At 47.7% G+C, this 16,067-nt stretch overlaps 1 protein-coding gene across 1 annotated transcript in view; it reads right to left on the bottom strand.

Annotated features, from left to right (window-relative positions):
- Positions 1–16,067, bottom strand: part of TRANK1 (tetratricopeptide repeat and ankyrin repeat containing 1) — a 75,284-nt gene that overhangs the window by 20,748 nt on the left and 38,469 nt on the right. The window contains 6 exon segments of the mRNA XM_054708137.1: positions 4,057–4,194; positions 4,493–4,692; positions 5,928–8,828; positions 9,448–9,624; positions 11,102–11,356; positions 12,566–12,727. Of these exon segments, the coding sequence (XP_054564112.1) occupies positions 4,057–4,194; positions 4,493–4,692; positions 5,928–8,828; positions 9,448–9,624; positions 11,102–11,356; positions 12,566–12,727 (3,833 nt within the window).

Below are 16,067 nucleotides of genomic sequence, written 5' to 3'. Positions count from 1 at the left end.
AGCCCCGTGTCGTAGCCTCTTTTCACTACATGTTTAAAAGATGCCACTAAAGGTCAGCTGCTAAAATACATGAGGCAGCATTTTCTAACTAAGTTATTCACTGAGGATGGAAGAATATTTCACAGCTGTGGTGTACATGGTTCAAGGTAAACTCTGAGCTCAGACAGAACAAATTCATATCTCAGTCCTTTCACTTACTAGCTACATGATCTTGGACAAACTGTTTGTCTCTTCTGGATCTCATTCTCCTGCTCTATAAAATGAGAATGCTAGAACTACCCAAGTTTGTTGGGAAAATAAAAGCAGATCATTAATGTTGAATATCTAATACTATGGCTGATAAAGAGTTCAATATTTTAGCCAGTTTTCCCCTTTATGTAAATTCAAACCATACTGACTCTGTTGACTATGAGTGGGCAATTTTTTCTCTCTAAAGGGTCAGATAATAAATATTTTTGGCTTTGTGAGCCCTATGGTCTCTCTTGCTACTACTCAACTCTGCTACTACAGTACCAAAGCAGCCATGGTCAATATGTAAATTAATGGGCATGGTGGTTTCTAATAAAATGAGTTTTTTAAAACTAAAATTGAATTTAATATAATTTTCATGTGCCACGTAATGTTACTTTCCTTTTAATTGTTTTTTTCTTACCATTTTAAAATATGTAAACCATTCTAGCCCACAGGCCATTTGAAAATGTCAGTGGGCTGGATTTGGGACCTAGGGGCATGGTTTGCAGACCCTGTGTGGCTAAAGGACACAGGTCACATGCAGTATTTAGGTGCCAGAATTCCTATGAAATTTCAGATTTCATACTGTACTATGACTTGTGAGAGTAGCTTGTGAACTCTCCTAGACTTTGTTTTTCTATTCCTAAAGTGGTGCTTCTTGCCACCTGTGTATCTCTTCAAGGTAAAATGGAGTGGATACCGCTCATTGCCTCTTGTCAGTTACTTCATGACTTAAACTATATAAACTTCAGGTTAAGTGCTTTAAACACTATCTCTTAAATAAGAATGGTTATGCTAGTAACCAATTATGGAATTAATCACCAGGTACTGAAAAGAGATCTGAGTCATGTAATCATTTAAGTAGCTGGAAGTTACAAAAACATCTCGGGGCATATTATGACTGTCCTCTCTGTAAAGCTGTTTACACAACCGAATTGTCTGCCAAGGAAATCAGGCAAAAGACATATATGCTTGACATTGGGAGGCCCTCCCAGCAGACAGCATGAGGTGCAGACTGGCTGGCCTTGGAAGGGCTGGTGAAGCACAATGTATTTTAGAACCACTGAATAGGAAGAAAAGCTGCTTGCATGGCACCTGACAACTGTTTCCATGAATAAAACACATTCGACTTTTGAGACAAAGCCTTTTAGGAGTGAGTCCGTGCATTTGTGCACAAAGACACAAGACCACAGGCCTGCAGCACTTCTGGCAATAAAGCAAGAAGCCTTTAACCTTTTGCACTCAGATGTCGAGTGTGACTCGACACGGTTAGCATCGGTAGCAAAGGGTTAGCGAGTGCAAAGGGTTAAATCTCCCAGCTTCCACTGGGATTCATCGTTGAGAAGGAACAGGGCTCTGTTTCTACTGCAAGCCTACCATTCCATTGTGGGACCCGCAACCCACAAAGGTTGTGGTTATTAAAGTCCTTCCTGTCCTATTTGCACATGAGTGTGAAGGAAAGGACTCCCCACTGGGGCAGAACATAAATGGCAGGCACCCTTCCAAGTCCCAACAGGAGGAGAGTTTCGGGGTGACTGGGAGAATGACTGCCCCTCCCCAAACTGAGGCAAAATCCTACAGAAGGACTTGGTGTAACATTCCCTGGTTCCTTCCCCATCTCAGGAGATGGCCCTGATGATCTGTGTTTGAACAGGTAACAGTAAATCCTCTAGAGAGAAGACTCACACACCAAGGCAGTAAGAACCCCCTCATACATGCACGCCCACACACGCGCACATGCACACACACGCATGCTCACCCAAGTGGCAGATTCTGCAAAGGGAATGCCTGCCAGAAACATAAGCCAGGATGGGTGGAAGATGAGGCCAGGGATGGAGAGGAGCCCTCCACAGTCCCCCATCTCAAATAGCAATTACTATTCAACAGCCTTCTGCCAGTCACCCCGAAAGAAACCCCACTTGAGCAGCCAGCCCGCAGGTGACTGGGGACTTATGTGATCCCTGTCTTTCCTCTGCTTTGATTAAAGCATTTCCTCTCACGTGCCGATGCACACTTTGGGGTCTTGAGGTTGTCAGTGACAAAGGGTGTGCTCTATACTGGGAATGCAGAATGACATCGCCTGCTACCTTGGGAAGCACATCAGAGGTCTTTCTATCAGTCTTACTGTGCACAGAGGAGGAAGTGGATGTTACCTAAAGATTCCACTTGTGATTGTTTTAATTTCGTGCAACTCACTGAGCCGCTGGTGGGAGCATAGGGTCAAGGTATCGCGGGGCCTTTGCCATTTCCAGGATCAAAGTGAGACAATCACTGGGTTTTTCTTTCACAAACAGAGGTGACCACAAGCTACAGATCCATAAGTCCAGAGCTCCTTGAGCTTCTTACTGGCACAAGCACACAACTGGCACTTAATAAAGGACAGGAACAACAAACTCTTACCCCTTCCTCTTTAGGAGAGCCTCAGTCCAACCATGACCAATGGATGTATTATGAGAAAAAAAAGTTAGTCCTCAGAGATTAAAAATGGTTCCAGAGTTAACACGAGTGCATCTGATTTTATTAGCAAAAGTCAACAGAAAAGGAATGCACTTAAGGTATGGCAGAGATACACTCATTGTGGAAGGTTCTGGAAGCTGATTTGCATGCAGAGCTTTAAAAGGAAGGGAGTACAGTGATATTTAGAACTCAAAGCATCTGAGTTCATGTCTAGGCTCTGCCACTTATATTATCACTATAGGCAATTGACTTATTTCCATGACACTCAGCCTTATCTGCAGAATGAGGGTAATAAAAATACAACCTCAGAGGGCTGGTGGGAGATAAAGTGAGGCAATGCATTCAAAAGGTATTTCACAAACTGTACAGCACCGATAGCAACCTTAGTTATAGGTATTATCAAGTCAAACATGACATTTTTTCAAAGATCACAAAAAGAGTAAGGATTCCATGTAAAGGGTCAATTCTGAGGCAGATTTTGAAGTGTAAAAGCTAACTAACAGTGCTCCTGAATTGGCTATGGAAACAGCCCTTCCGAGCATGCGCCATGTGCAGTGGAAGTCTGCAACAGGGACCAGGGCACAGCCAGCTAAGTCCCCAAAGGAGACCCACAGCACACTCAGCAGCCAACCTGGGTCCCCACCGAAGACAGGGGTGAAGAGAAATCAGTGACTAAAAAAACCAAGGACAGTGGTCTTGAGTTAGTGGCTTTACCCATAATGCACTGAGAAAGACCATCAAGTCAAAGCAATGAGCTGCACAGAGGTCACTGGGGGTCAGTCTGGGGCACTCTTGCTGCCATTGTCTGCATGGGTGGCAAGCAGTGGTGGCGAAGCCATGCCAGAAGGGAGCCCCCAGGCAGGCGGCTGTTCTCGTCCCCCGCATTACCTGATCCAATGGGCAGGAACCAAGCCTCATTTGTCTTCCTGGAGTTGTCTCTCTCTATGGACTGACCTTGCCCAGTTCTGTCCTCATTGGGTGGACACTGCTACCCTTGCCTTCACTTGTAAGGCTCTCCTTAGAGCTCACTCCAACTTGAGCATCCTTGGGAGTCAAGGATAACAGTAGCTAGTGAACACTGGAAGCTGGCACTTGGGTACCAGGCATTTAGAAGAAGGTGAATACAAGGAAATAAGGAAGGGCCGGGCACGGGGAGAACCAGCCCACACCATACTGTGAAACAACTCACAGCCATTGTCAAAACCCACATCAAACACTCCAAGCCCCACACTACATGGATGATACTCCAAAACAGAAACAGGCATCTTTAGCAAACTCTCTTCTACTCAGCTCCAAATTCTCTTTCCCCGAGTGGCAGGTAACTCACACATACACATGCGTTGTGAGAAAGAAGTCAGTATGACATACCTCGGAATCAGTAAAGAAGTTGTAAAGGAGGACATCATCAAATTCTAAGCCTTTTGCTTCATAAACTGTTAGCACAAGCGCTAACCCCAGTTCTTCTGGAATTTTCTCCTTTGCCATTTCATTGGCTACAAGGATCACCTAGAAAAAGAAAAGGGAAATAGGAGGAAAAAAACATCAAATGCTACAAAGAAAAATCAGCTTGGCCTCAGTCATTTTCTATAGGAGGCAGGTAATGTGATTAAGAAGTAGCCAGCATGGACTTGGTCGGCCAGGCTAGTGGAAATATTAGTAACAATTAGTCACTCACCCATTTCTGAAATTTACCCATTCTGGGAGAAGGTCTATTGAATTCTACCTTGTAGAATAATTTAGCCTCTCAAACCTTTTTTTCATTTGCAAACTGCCTTTTATTTCAAAACAATCCCAAGAAGCTCACCTGGTGGGCCCCAAATTCAATGGGCTGGGTTTTCCTCTTGTTCCCTCGGAGCAAAATTGCTAAGTCGCTTACACTACAAGACTCCAGGACTGTTGGTTTGGGACCATCAAAGAGGCCAGAATCCCTTGGAAGGCGATCAAAAGATTCTGGGAAATAGAACTGAAGTAAATCCACTATTCCTGAGGCCAGATTGAGGATTCCTGGGATAAAACAGAAAATACATGTCCAATATTGAATAACATGACAAAATGGCTGGATTTGGGGGTTTTGTGTAGGAGCTTTTTCCTGAGAAGCAGTACTGGTCCTGATAATACATATAATTGCAAGCCAATCTCCAGTTCTCATTAGATGATCACTTTGGCCCTGAGCCATTATTACTCCAGGCAGTGTATGAAGGCAGAGGTTTTGCCAGATCTCATTCCTGACCTACATTCATATTAGAGAAAATTACCTCTTAAAGAAGAATCAAGGCAGAAATGTAATCTGAACAATGAGAGTTGTTAGAATGCGAATATCAGGGACTAGTATAGATGGTAAGGAAACAAGACTTATCCTATCCCCTCTCATTGGTGCTTAGAGCACTGGAGACAACGTTGCCATGGTAACAGCAGCGCTGGAGGTCAGCTGAGGCTGCAACCAAGGCCCCCATCGCCCTTTTCCACCAGGTTTATAGCCAGCTGAGAGAGGGCTATACCAAGAAACATTGTCAGAGCTGGAGAAAAGGTTCTAAAGAGCTTTCTCCCTGGGTCCCGTTTTTTGTCTAAGCTTAAAGTAACAGTGACAGTGATGCTGACTGAATGCTACCACAACAAGCACATTCACAGAAATCACCAATTTTATCCTCACGACTGCCCAGTGAGACAGGCCAGATAATCCCACTGTGACAACAGGGACTCCGAGGTCCGAGGTGTCAGTCAACACCTGTGAGGACATGAAGCTGGGCTGCATGCAGATCACCCTGGGTCTCTCCACTTAGGCGCATGTGCCCTTTGCCTAACACCACACAGAACACTAGGTTCTTGGGAGATGACCACCAAGATGACCACCAAATGGGCTTATAGGTCCATTGCTGTTACCAAGTAGTAAAGGGAAGTTTTATTAATACTTATTAAAAGTATACAATATAAAGAAATCCTGAGAAGACCAGCCGGCATAGCTCAGTGGTTGAGCATCAACCGATGAACCAGGAGGTCATGGTCCGATTCCCAGTCAGGGCACATGCCCAGATAGCGGGCTTGATCCCTTGTAGGGGGCGTGCAGGAGGCAGCCTGTGAATGATTCTCTCTTATCATTGATGTTTCTATCTCTATCTCCCTCTTCCTCTCTGAAATCAATAATACCAAAAAAAAAAAAAAGCTAGGCCACAGCTTCCAAAGCAGCCCAAGGCCAGTTCCCAAGCACCTCTCTCGTAGGTGAGTCCAAGCTCTGGACATACCCGAATGAGACCTGTAGTTCTGGTACAACTGGTGGATCTTCTTGGGCTTCCGGACAGCACACTGCTTGTCCCCAGTGCTTCTGCTGGCGTAGTGGAACAGAGAGCGCAGATCGCTGAAGCGGAAGGCCACGCCCTTCATGATGCTCTGGGCCGTGTCCCCGGTGAGGAACATGGCATTGGGGTCATTGATGCATTTCATCAGCAGTGCGAGCTCAGCCTGCGTGAAGTCCTGAATCTCGTCGCCATAGAGCTCATGGATGGACCATGGAAGCACCTTGAGCTTCGACAGCCTCCGGGACAGGTTGAACAGAACATCCTCTTCGTCAAAATAGCCCTTCTGGGACCTGATCTGCTGATACAGGCAGAAGAGGTTGTAGATCTCGCTCCGGTCTTCCTTGAAATTGGGGGACCGCTTCCTCCCTAATTTCTTATACTCTTCTTCCGTGAGTCTCCCCTCGGGGCTGTTGAGGGCCTCAAAAGACCCCTTCAAAAAAGATTTTATTTCTTTCCAGATCAGTGCAGGGTTGTAGGAGGTTTTCCCTTTGTGCATTTTGGGCCATATTTCATTGGTGAACACCTCAAATGTCACGTACACCCGGGGGTCAACGTCACACGAACGTGTTTCCGCAACCTTATCCTCCTCGACAGTGTCCCCTTCCCCCTCAGCCTCCTCCTCCTCCTCCTGCCAGTTGGGGATGGTCAGCTCCTCCTGCGTGGACCACCCAACGATGGTTCTCTTCAAGCTGCCATCTTCATTTCTCAGAAAAAATGGTTTGGGCAGAGAAGCATCAAGCAGGAGCAGCAGCTGCTTGGAAGTGACGAACAGAGGGAAGTTCTCGTCCCTCAGGTCCTGGAGTTTGTGGACATTGGGCTCCAAGGGTTTGTAGTGGCTGGTGGCCTTGGCGGACTTGGAAAGCTCAATGAAATTCCTCTGCACCTCCTGGCACAGCACGTGGTTCTTGGTCACAAAGATCTGGTGTAAATGCTCCAGCTGCTGGGGACCTTCTGGGGCACCTACTTCTGCCACCTGGCTGGGCCCCCCAGGGTCCCCACTGGCTGTCCCTGCACAGGCTCCGCTCTCCTGCTCCTCATCTATACTGTCCACTGTCTCCACTTCGATGGAACCTTCCTCTTCCTCGTCCTCCTCCAGCTGCTCCTCCTCCTCCCTACCAGGACCCTCCTTTTTGGGTTCCACTTCCGACCTTCTCTTCAGCCAGACCTGCTTGGCCAGCAGCGGGCTTCCCGCCTGCTCGGCTTTCTCCCAGTAGATGTGGAATTTCTTCCAGAGCCGGTACAAGCAGCACGTCGTCTTCCCGGTGCCGCTCCGCCCGATCAGGATGATGGGCTCCAGCGGCCGGGGGTTGAGGTGGATCACGGCGTACTCCAGCTCGCCCACCCGGAAGGGGTACTCCACCGTCGCCGTCATGTCATTGAGGATGTTGAAGGCCATGTTGGTGCTGAAGCTGTGGAACTTCATGACGTTGTACTCTGTCTGCACCGCGCTGGCCGGGGGGAAGTACTGGGGCTCCACGGGCACCCTGCCCTTCTCCGCCTCCGTGTCCTCCACGTAGCAGCGGGGTATCCGCTTTCGGATTCTCATATTGGCCGACACCTGGCCTTTGTTGATGCCCCTCAGCTTCTTCCGCAGGATGCAGGATAAGCCGCGATTGTAGGCGCTGCAGATGGCCCGGATGGAGTCCGTTAGCTTGCCGTGATCTAGGACGATGTCCCAGATCCGGATGATTTCTGTGTAGACCCGCCCCGACTTCTCCAGGGGGTGTGAGCTCCGCTCCGTGGTGATTATCTTCTCGGGGTTCTCGCTGCATCGAGGGGAGAAGTCGATGGCGAGCTCCCACAGCATCCGGGCCCCTTTGTCCAGCTTGGCCTCGAAGAGCTGGATGCTTCCTTTTAGGTGCTTCAGCCGCTTCTGCAGGCCCTGCGTCCACTCGCCGTTCCCCAGCTGATGGATGGTTAGGATGATTTTCTTCTTCATAACCTTGGTCATCACCTTACTGGACAGCTTCTTTAGCATCTCGGAGGTACACTCGATCTCCCAGGTCATGTTCTCGAAGTCCTGGAGGCAGGCCTCCACCTCCTGACAGCTGTCCTGATCGCTGTTGTCCTCCCCGCCTCTGTGACCAGCGGGCATGAGCTGTGAAGCCCCGAGGCCCGCCTGAGCGTGTTCACCCCCTGCCTCTGGGACAGCAGGGCTGTTCCCACCACAGTCAGAGCCCCCCACTCCAAGGGTTCGCTGGAGCTCCTCCCTCTTCCTTTCTGTGCCAGCTCCTGTCTCCAGGGTCTCAGAGTCCTGAGAACAGTCCTCCGGGAGGGACATGTCCAGTTCAACCTTCTCGATCAGATCCATGATGTGCTGCACAAGGCGGTCCCTATGAGAACAGGGCCTGGCCACTCCAGGCTCCTGCCTCGCCATCTGGGCATCTGAGAGAGTCTCCCAGCTGTCAGGAACCATGGCTCCTTCGGGCAGGGATATGCCAGGGTCACCACACAGCAGCGAATCGGATGCAAGCTGGGACTTGAGCTGAGCCGTCTGACCAGGGAGAGCAGACTTTGGGAGCTTTCCCAGGTGGGCAGCGAGGTCCTGCCGGCTCCTCCTCCGGCTCTCCGCCACAGCTTTGTTCCAGGCCAAGAGCAGAGGGGCGTTCTTCTTAATCCGGTGCCGTGCGTCTTTGCCCTCTTTGTTCTTCAGGTTGAAGTTGATGTCAAACTTGGCCAACAGGTCTAGCAGCTTCTTCATGCGCCTCAGCATGCCCCTCTGGAAGAGCAGGTGCATCAGTGTGTTCCCGCTGCTGTCCTGGGTGTTGGGGTTGAGGTAGTCAAATTTGGCGGGGTTGGACCAGAAGAGATCCAACAGGTGGTTGAGGAAGTTAAAACCGATGTCAGCTGAAAGACATAAGCAACACTCTGTGAGTGCTGAGCCCCTCTTCCCGGGGAACAGGGACCCCTGGATTTAAGAGAGATGCTGGCCAGGGGTGACTTAGAACACCTAACTTCCCCAAGTATTTGACAACGCGGTGGAAATTTGCTCCCCATGGACATGTGACAAGGTCTGGGGCATTTTTGATGGTCACAATTTGGGACATGCTACTGGCATCAAGTGGTGGAGGCCAGGGAATCTGCTAAGCATCCCACAGAGCACAGGGCAGCACCCACAGCAAAGAATCACCCAGCGCAAATGTCAACAGCGCCAAGGGTGAGAAACCCTGAGATAACCTCATGATATTCCAGTAAGATCCTTTATGCCAGGACCCTTGAAAACCATGTAAATAAAGTATTTGTTAGCTATGGAGCCAAATTTGAAACTTAAGAATCCTCAATCCACCCACCCTGATCATTCACCTGATGGTCACTCCTTCCCGTCAAGCTACGGGCAGGCCTTGCCAAGGAAGGGGCTTTTTCCAGGTCATTGGCTTTCCCAACAGAAAAAAAAAAACCCAGAGCATCGGTTCTAATATCCAGCCTCCTCCCCAAGGCAAAGACCGGTTTGAAAACAGAGGCCTACCATTGACATCCAAGAAGATGTGGAGAGCTGCATGCAGAGGAGTGTCGCCTTCCGTGAGAGAAATGCTGCGGGGGTCCGCACCCTTGGTCAGGAGCAGAAAAGCCAACTCGAAGTCCTGGTGTTGTAGGCACATGGCTAGCGGCCTCGCCTGGCTGTCCTGAAGGCCCTCGGGCAAGGCTGGAGGAGGCAGAGAAGGGCCTCGTGAGCTGCATTCACGTGACAAGGTACAGCCTGGGCACCTGGAGGCAGGACCACCTCTGCCATTATTCCCAGGGAAGAGCTGATGCTCACCTGACTGGTGAGGCCCGCTACCACCCCCTGGCAGGCAAAGGCTTCCCAGACCCTCAGAGTGAAAGCCCAGTTCCTTCCAGTGCCCTGTCTGTGGGCCTTTTCTCCACCAGCTCTCTGGCTCCCCCTGCCGTCCCAGAACAGGATATGGACCCCAGCATGGGCCCTGCTGGGGAGGAGGGACAGGGCCTGCAAACAACTAAACCAGGTGCTGGCCTGACACCATACCTGCCGCACAATCGTGATCAGAATGTGGGCTCCACTACCAACATCCTTTGTTTCTATGAAGCTTCTTCCAGAGGATGTTCATCTACTGTCAACTGCCATCTTCCCTGACACCTCTCAGCCCCACCTCCCTTCTCTTAGCTCAGCCCTCCCCTCCCCTCGGCACTGCCCAGGCCTCCAGCAGCCACACCCTCACTCTCTGCCCTTGGGCCCAAGCACCCGATTCCAGGGAGGTGCTCCCCAAGTGCTCGGTGACTCAGGAATAAAACTGGAATCCCACTGCAGCCACAGTTTCTGGGCTAAGGGAGTAACACTCCATGTAGGGAAGAGGTTTGAAGAAATAAACTATAGGAGGCATCCATCCACCTCCTGAAACCTGTGGGTACAGCCGATGCCTGGGGGCTTCGAATGGCACTTTGAGAGCGAGGACCAATGTGTACCACTCCCCTTAAACGGCAAAGGAAGCGGAAAACCCACAGCCAGGGTGTTCTTCTGAGTGAGCTCACTTCACATTCAAAACATCCCTAAGGAAGAGGGACTATTAACATTCCCTTTTCATAAGTGAGCAGACAAAGGCATAAAGAGTATGCCAAGGCCACACAGCTAGCAATGGCATAAGTAGGGGTGGGAGGTAATGCCAGAGCAGGTTGGTATTTCCAAATTCATTTTAAAATAAAACCCAACCCAGCAAGAGGCTACACACTCCAGACGTCCACCCAGCCAAGTGCGATTGTGCTGATTAACGCGGCAGGTGCTTCCACCAACCAATTATCTCACTGTTTCTTTAAAAAACGAGCACCTTGAATCCCAATGCGTTGATTACAAAAGAATGCCGCAGAGCTGACGAGGACCCACGCAGCATATGCCGTGCAGGGTCCAGCCAGAAGTCAGGAGGAAGTGACCGCTGTGGGCCAAAGGACTCCCTCCACGTACCTGAGGTTTCTCATAACTGTCATTCACAGAAATGCAGACTTCCTACAGGGCACCACCCACTGACAGGCCTCGCTGTTTCCAAAGGAGGAGATACGGAGGAAGAGAAAGAGCAGGATTTAAAGGAGCCTTCAAAATCAAGTGAAAAACACCAGGCCAGCAATGGCCTGAGCTCCCATGGGAGGGGAGCTCCGCACCTCAGCATGCTCACCTCCACTGTCTACCAGGCGGCCCAGGAGCTGTACCCGGCGCTGGTCCCAGGTGCTGAGCGGGGGGATGATGGCACAGAGGTCGAGGCCCGAGAAGTCGCAGTTCTTGATGAGGCAGTCTCCCAGCGGAGGCTCCCCGCTCACTTTCCGGGTCAGCAGCAGCAGCACTTCGGGCCACTTCTGTTTCTCCAGTAAAAACTTGACGAAGGTGTTGGCGCAGTCGCGATTAATGTCACAGACCAGGTCAGGAGGAATCTCTTTCAAAAATAAGAACACACCACACTCCAAAAAAAGGTTCATACGGTTTCTGTCCCCAACCACAACTTAGCACATATATGTGTAATTAACACGTTACCGATCAGTAGTTTGAAGCACTGGAGAAACTATAAGCAAATAATGAATTACAAGGCATAGCCACCTCCCACCTCTATTCCTGCCATTGCTAGCTGTGTGGCCTTGGCATGCTCTTTGTGCCTTTGTCACAAAGCTCCTTGGGAAGGTCAGAAATGCCCTAAGGTGAGTACAGCCTGGTCTAGGAGGAGAGCAGAATTTTGGATTGTCCCTGATTATCTAAAGTTTGTCATCTAAAATTCTTTTCCTTCCCTGATTTTCCCATATTGAAAAAAATTAACATTCCATTCTACAATAACCGAATGTCCCAATGTTAGCCAATATCTATAGAAGAGAGAAACATTTGTGGTATTTTTTAAAGGACAGTCTAAGCAAAGAGTAATTCTAGGAGGATACATGAAAAACTACTAATGGAGGTTGCCTCAGGGATGGGACTTAGGGACTGAAGTTCACAGATGGATGATAGACTTTTTTTTTTTTTTAAATATATTTTTTATTGATTTTTCACAGAGAGGAAGAGAGAGGGATAGAGAGTTAGAAACATCGATGAGAGAGAGACATCGATCAGCTGCCTCCTGCACACTCCCCACTGGGAATGTGCCCACAACCAAGGTACATGCCCTTGACCGGAATCGAACCTGGGACCTTTCAGTCCGCAGGCCGACGCTCTATCCACTGAGCCAAACCGGTTTTGGCGATGATAGACTTTTCACTGACAGATAACTGATGTTCTGTGCGGGCTGTTTTACATGTAGATCATTACCTTTTTGTTGTTGTTGTTGTTGTTGTTAATCCTCACCCAATGATATTATTTCATTGATTTTTAGAGAGAGTGGAAGGGAGGGGGAGACAGAGAGAGAGAAACATCGATGTGAGAGAGACCCATCGATTGGTTGCCTCCCATACATGCTCCGAGCAGGGTCTGTAACCTAGGTACATGCCCTTGACCAGAATCGAACCCAGGACTCTTCAGTCCACAGGCCGACGCTCTATCCACTGAGCCAAACTGGCTAGGGCAGATCGTGACATTTTTAAATCCATTTCTAAAAGATATTCAAAAAGTATGAATGAGCATAAATCAGCTTTCACACAACTGAATTTGTGAGGAAAATTACCTTGCAGGGAAGAAAGGAGGCGCAAGAACTTCTGGACTACATCTTGCTTCAGAAAGTTTTTATGCAGTAACCGGTTTCCTGAGTTCAGGTACTTCACCAGCTGCGCAGAGGCCTCCCGGAAAATGTTGCTCTCGCTACTGGGTCCTTCGCTATGGCCCAGTCCTGCAAAACAGCACCAGGTGATGCTTCCGAATAGAGCTCACAGCTGCAGGAGATGGAAAAGTTACAATTCTGCACCCCTCCCGGTACCCACATGCTTTGCCATTAACTTGGCAGCTCCTCCCACCAAAAGGTGGAGCCTATTCCCCTCCCGACCCCTGATTCTGGCCTGGCTCCATGACCAGTTATGACCAGTAGAATGCAGTGGGTGTGTTTTTTGTGCCGGATCTGAGTCTAGACCTCAAGAGGCCTTATTTAGTTCCATTCGCTCTCTTGGGACCCTAGCTGGTTTGGCTCAGTGGTTAGAACGTAGGCCCGAGGACTGAAGGGTTGCGGGTTCGATTTCCAGTCAAGGGCATGTACCACAGTTGCAGGTTCAATCCCTGGCCCTGGTGGGGATGCCTTTTGGAAGCAACCAGTGGATGTGTCTCATGTTTTTCTCTCTCTCTCCCTCCTTCCCCTCTTTAAAGATCAATGGAAAAAATACCTTTGGATTAAAAAATAAAAGGTGACTATGTAAGTACTAAACGACAACAGAAAGACTGGGTGAAAATATGCTAAACTGTGAATATAATAAACTTTTGTTTTTATATAAAACCATATTTTTACAAACTTCCTTCAATGATCATATTTAGTGGATATATATTAGCAGATTTGAAATTAAAACTAGCCCTAGCTGGTTTTGCTCAGTGGATAGAGCACCAGCCTGAGGACTGAAGGGTCCCATTGGATTCTGGGCAAGGGCACATGTCTGGTGGCAGGCTCGACCCCCAGTAGGGAAGGTGCAGAAGGCAGCTGATCAGTGATTCTCTCTCATCATTGATGTTTCTATCTAGCTCTCCCTCTCCCTTCCTCTCTGAAATCAATAAAAATATATTTTAAAAAATTAAAACTAAAAAAGGTCTTCTGAAATTGCAACAGTGCTCAGAAGTATTAGAAAGCAGAAATAAATCATTTCAAAAAGAGATTTCGCTTTTGCCTGAAATCTTTTTCAAGCTAAAAAAGACAAACTGGTAAGATTTATCATACAAACTGGTGTATTTTATTACACACATTTTAATCAGTTTAAATGTGTGCAACCATCTCATTTCATAAAAGAAAAATATAAAAACATATAACTATAAATGCATGAAATAAGACTAAATAGCCAAGTCACAAATATATGAATTTGCAGATGGAGGTTGGTTTATAGAGAATTAGTATTTTCTTGTTTTCCTTTCCTATTTTGTAAATTTCCTTTACAAAAAAAGAATATATTACTTTTATAATAAGAAAAAACATATCATGGACACATTTAAGTAAGCACTGCATCCCTGCATTTACTGAATACAGGGCCCATCTTGGTGCTGAGGAATGCAAAGATGGGAAACCTCCGAGTCACAGGCTCCGTCTGAGGGAAACCAACACACAGAGAAGGTTCCAGTATCCTCCAAGTGCTGTGCTAGCGATGCCTGCACCAGCACAGAGCAGAAAGCAGCTGGCTCCCCCTAGGGCAGTGGTCGGCAAACTTCGGCTCTCGAGTCACATGTGGCTCTTTGGCCCCTTGAGTGTGGCTCTTCCACAAAATACCACGTGCGGGCGCGCACGTACAGTGCTATTTAAACTTCATGGCCCATGAGCAGAAGTCGGTTTTCGGCTCTCAAAAGAAATTTCAATCGTTGTACTGTTGATATTTGGCTCTGTTGACTAATGAGTTTGCCGACCACTGCCCTAGGGGACCAGAGAGAAAAGCTTCAGAGGGCTGGATCTGTTCTCACTTGAAAGGCCCTGCATTAGTGAGAGAAGATCAATCAATCTTGTTCTAGGTCCTAAGGAAAGCTGAGCTTCCAGAAAAGGTGGACACGCTGCCATCTGGTGGTGAAAGCCAGGTAAGACAGTTACATAATCTTGACTCCTCAGGAGTGAACCCTGGCTCCTCAAAGTGGACTCTGGCTTCCCCTGGCTGCTTGTGAGAATCCTAGGTCCTGCCCTGAACCTGCTGAATGAAAATCTGCATTTTAACAGGCTCCCCAGTGATTTGTGTGCACATTCACGTCGGGAAGCTCTGGTTTAGAGAACAGCAGAAATCTTCAATGAGATTTCTCACCCAGATGCAAAAGCCACCCCATCCACAGACACCATCACTAGCTAGCTCTTCCTGATAATTGTCATCCTGCTCTTTTCTGAGTTGTATCAGTTCCTTTTGCATTCTTTTCACTCAGTGTTCTCCTATGGTCATTCAATATTCCTCTAGCGCAGCAAGAAAACCTTCCTGGTTGGTGGTCTGTAAAATGTTAAGGTAATCAAACCTCCAATACGTTTACCAATGACCACTGGGGACTTTAGGCTTGACTGCCTCCACTGCCATCACAAACTACCCAGTCAGCCCAAAGGCTGGCCTGGGATGGCACATCCCTCCTAATGGGCTTTTCAGGCAAGTGCAGTTGAGTCCTAGTAAGTAAAAAAGGACCAGCTGCAATTCTGAGTCTCTCCTCTTGGTTCAAAACTGGACCAGAATTAGTTGATGAAGGAGCAGAGAGAGGAAGGGAGAGTGAGACCCTGTCTCAGTAGATAAGATGTTTTTAAGATCAGCAGATATTCAAAAATTCTGTTGTACTAGGAAACTGCAAATATTTTTAAAAATAAATAAAAATGAATGACATGCTAAAGTCTGTAACACTAAATATAACATACATATATACATATACAGTATTATAAGAATTAATATTAGAATTAATAAACAATAAATTGGCAAACAGAGCAACCATTTTCTACCATTAACTGGTGGTCATTTTTTGTTGTTATTTTAAAACTTGGAAATTCATTGGCAAAGACAGTTTCGATTTCTTAATTTAATATACCATTAAACAGACATGTCAGTGATGATGAAACACATTCCAATTTTGAAGATGTTAAAATGTGGGGGAAAGGGTAACTTGGAATCAATGAAATACAATGCCTATATTCAGACATATTATCAACCAATAGGAATAAAATGAAGACTCTTCCCAAATTCCGTAAGTCTACTACCCATGTCTCCTCCCTCCACAAAAAATGTACGAGTTGGTGCTCTAGCACAGTGGTCGGCAAACTCATTAGTCAACAGAGCGGCAAACCATGGCTTGCGAGCCGCATGTCTCGCGAGCCGCAGTTTGCCGACCACTGCTCTAGCAGAACAAGAGAGAAATCTAAACAGACAACATGATCCAGAAGAATCATATATGAGTAACAAAACTAAACGCAGCATAATGTACACACATGGGGACTAGAGCCTAAGTAAAGTCTAAAAAGCATATACTGTGTGTGCACATGCATACACACACATATGCAATAATGTATATGTATGTTTCATCAAACTGTGATG

The sequence above is a fragment of the Eptesicus fuscus genome, chromosome 18 (assembly GCF_027574615.1).
Source record: "Eptesicus fuscus isolate TK198812 chromosome 18, DD_ASM_mEF_20220401, whole genome shotgun sequence".
NCBI classification, from domain to species: Eukaryota; Metazoa; Chordata; class Mammalia; order Chiroptera; family Vespertilionidae; genus Eptesicus; species Eptesicus fuscus.
Note: the sequence above shows the minus strand (reverse complement) of the source record. Positions and strands in the feature narration are given on the sequence as shown.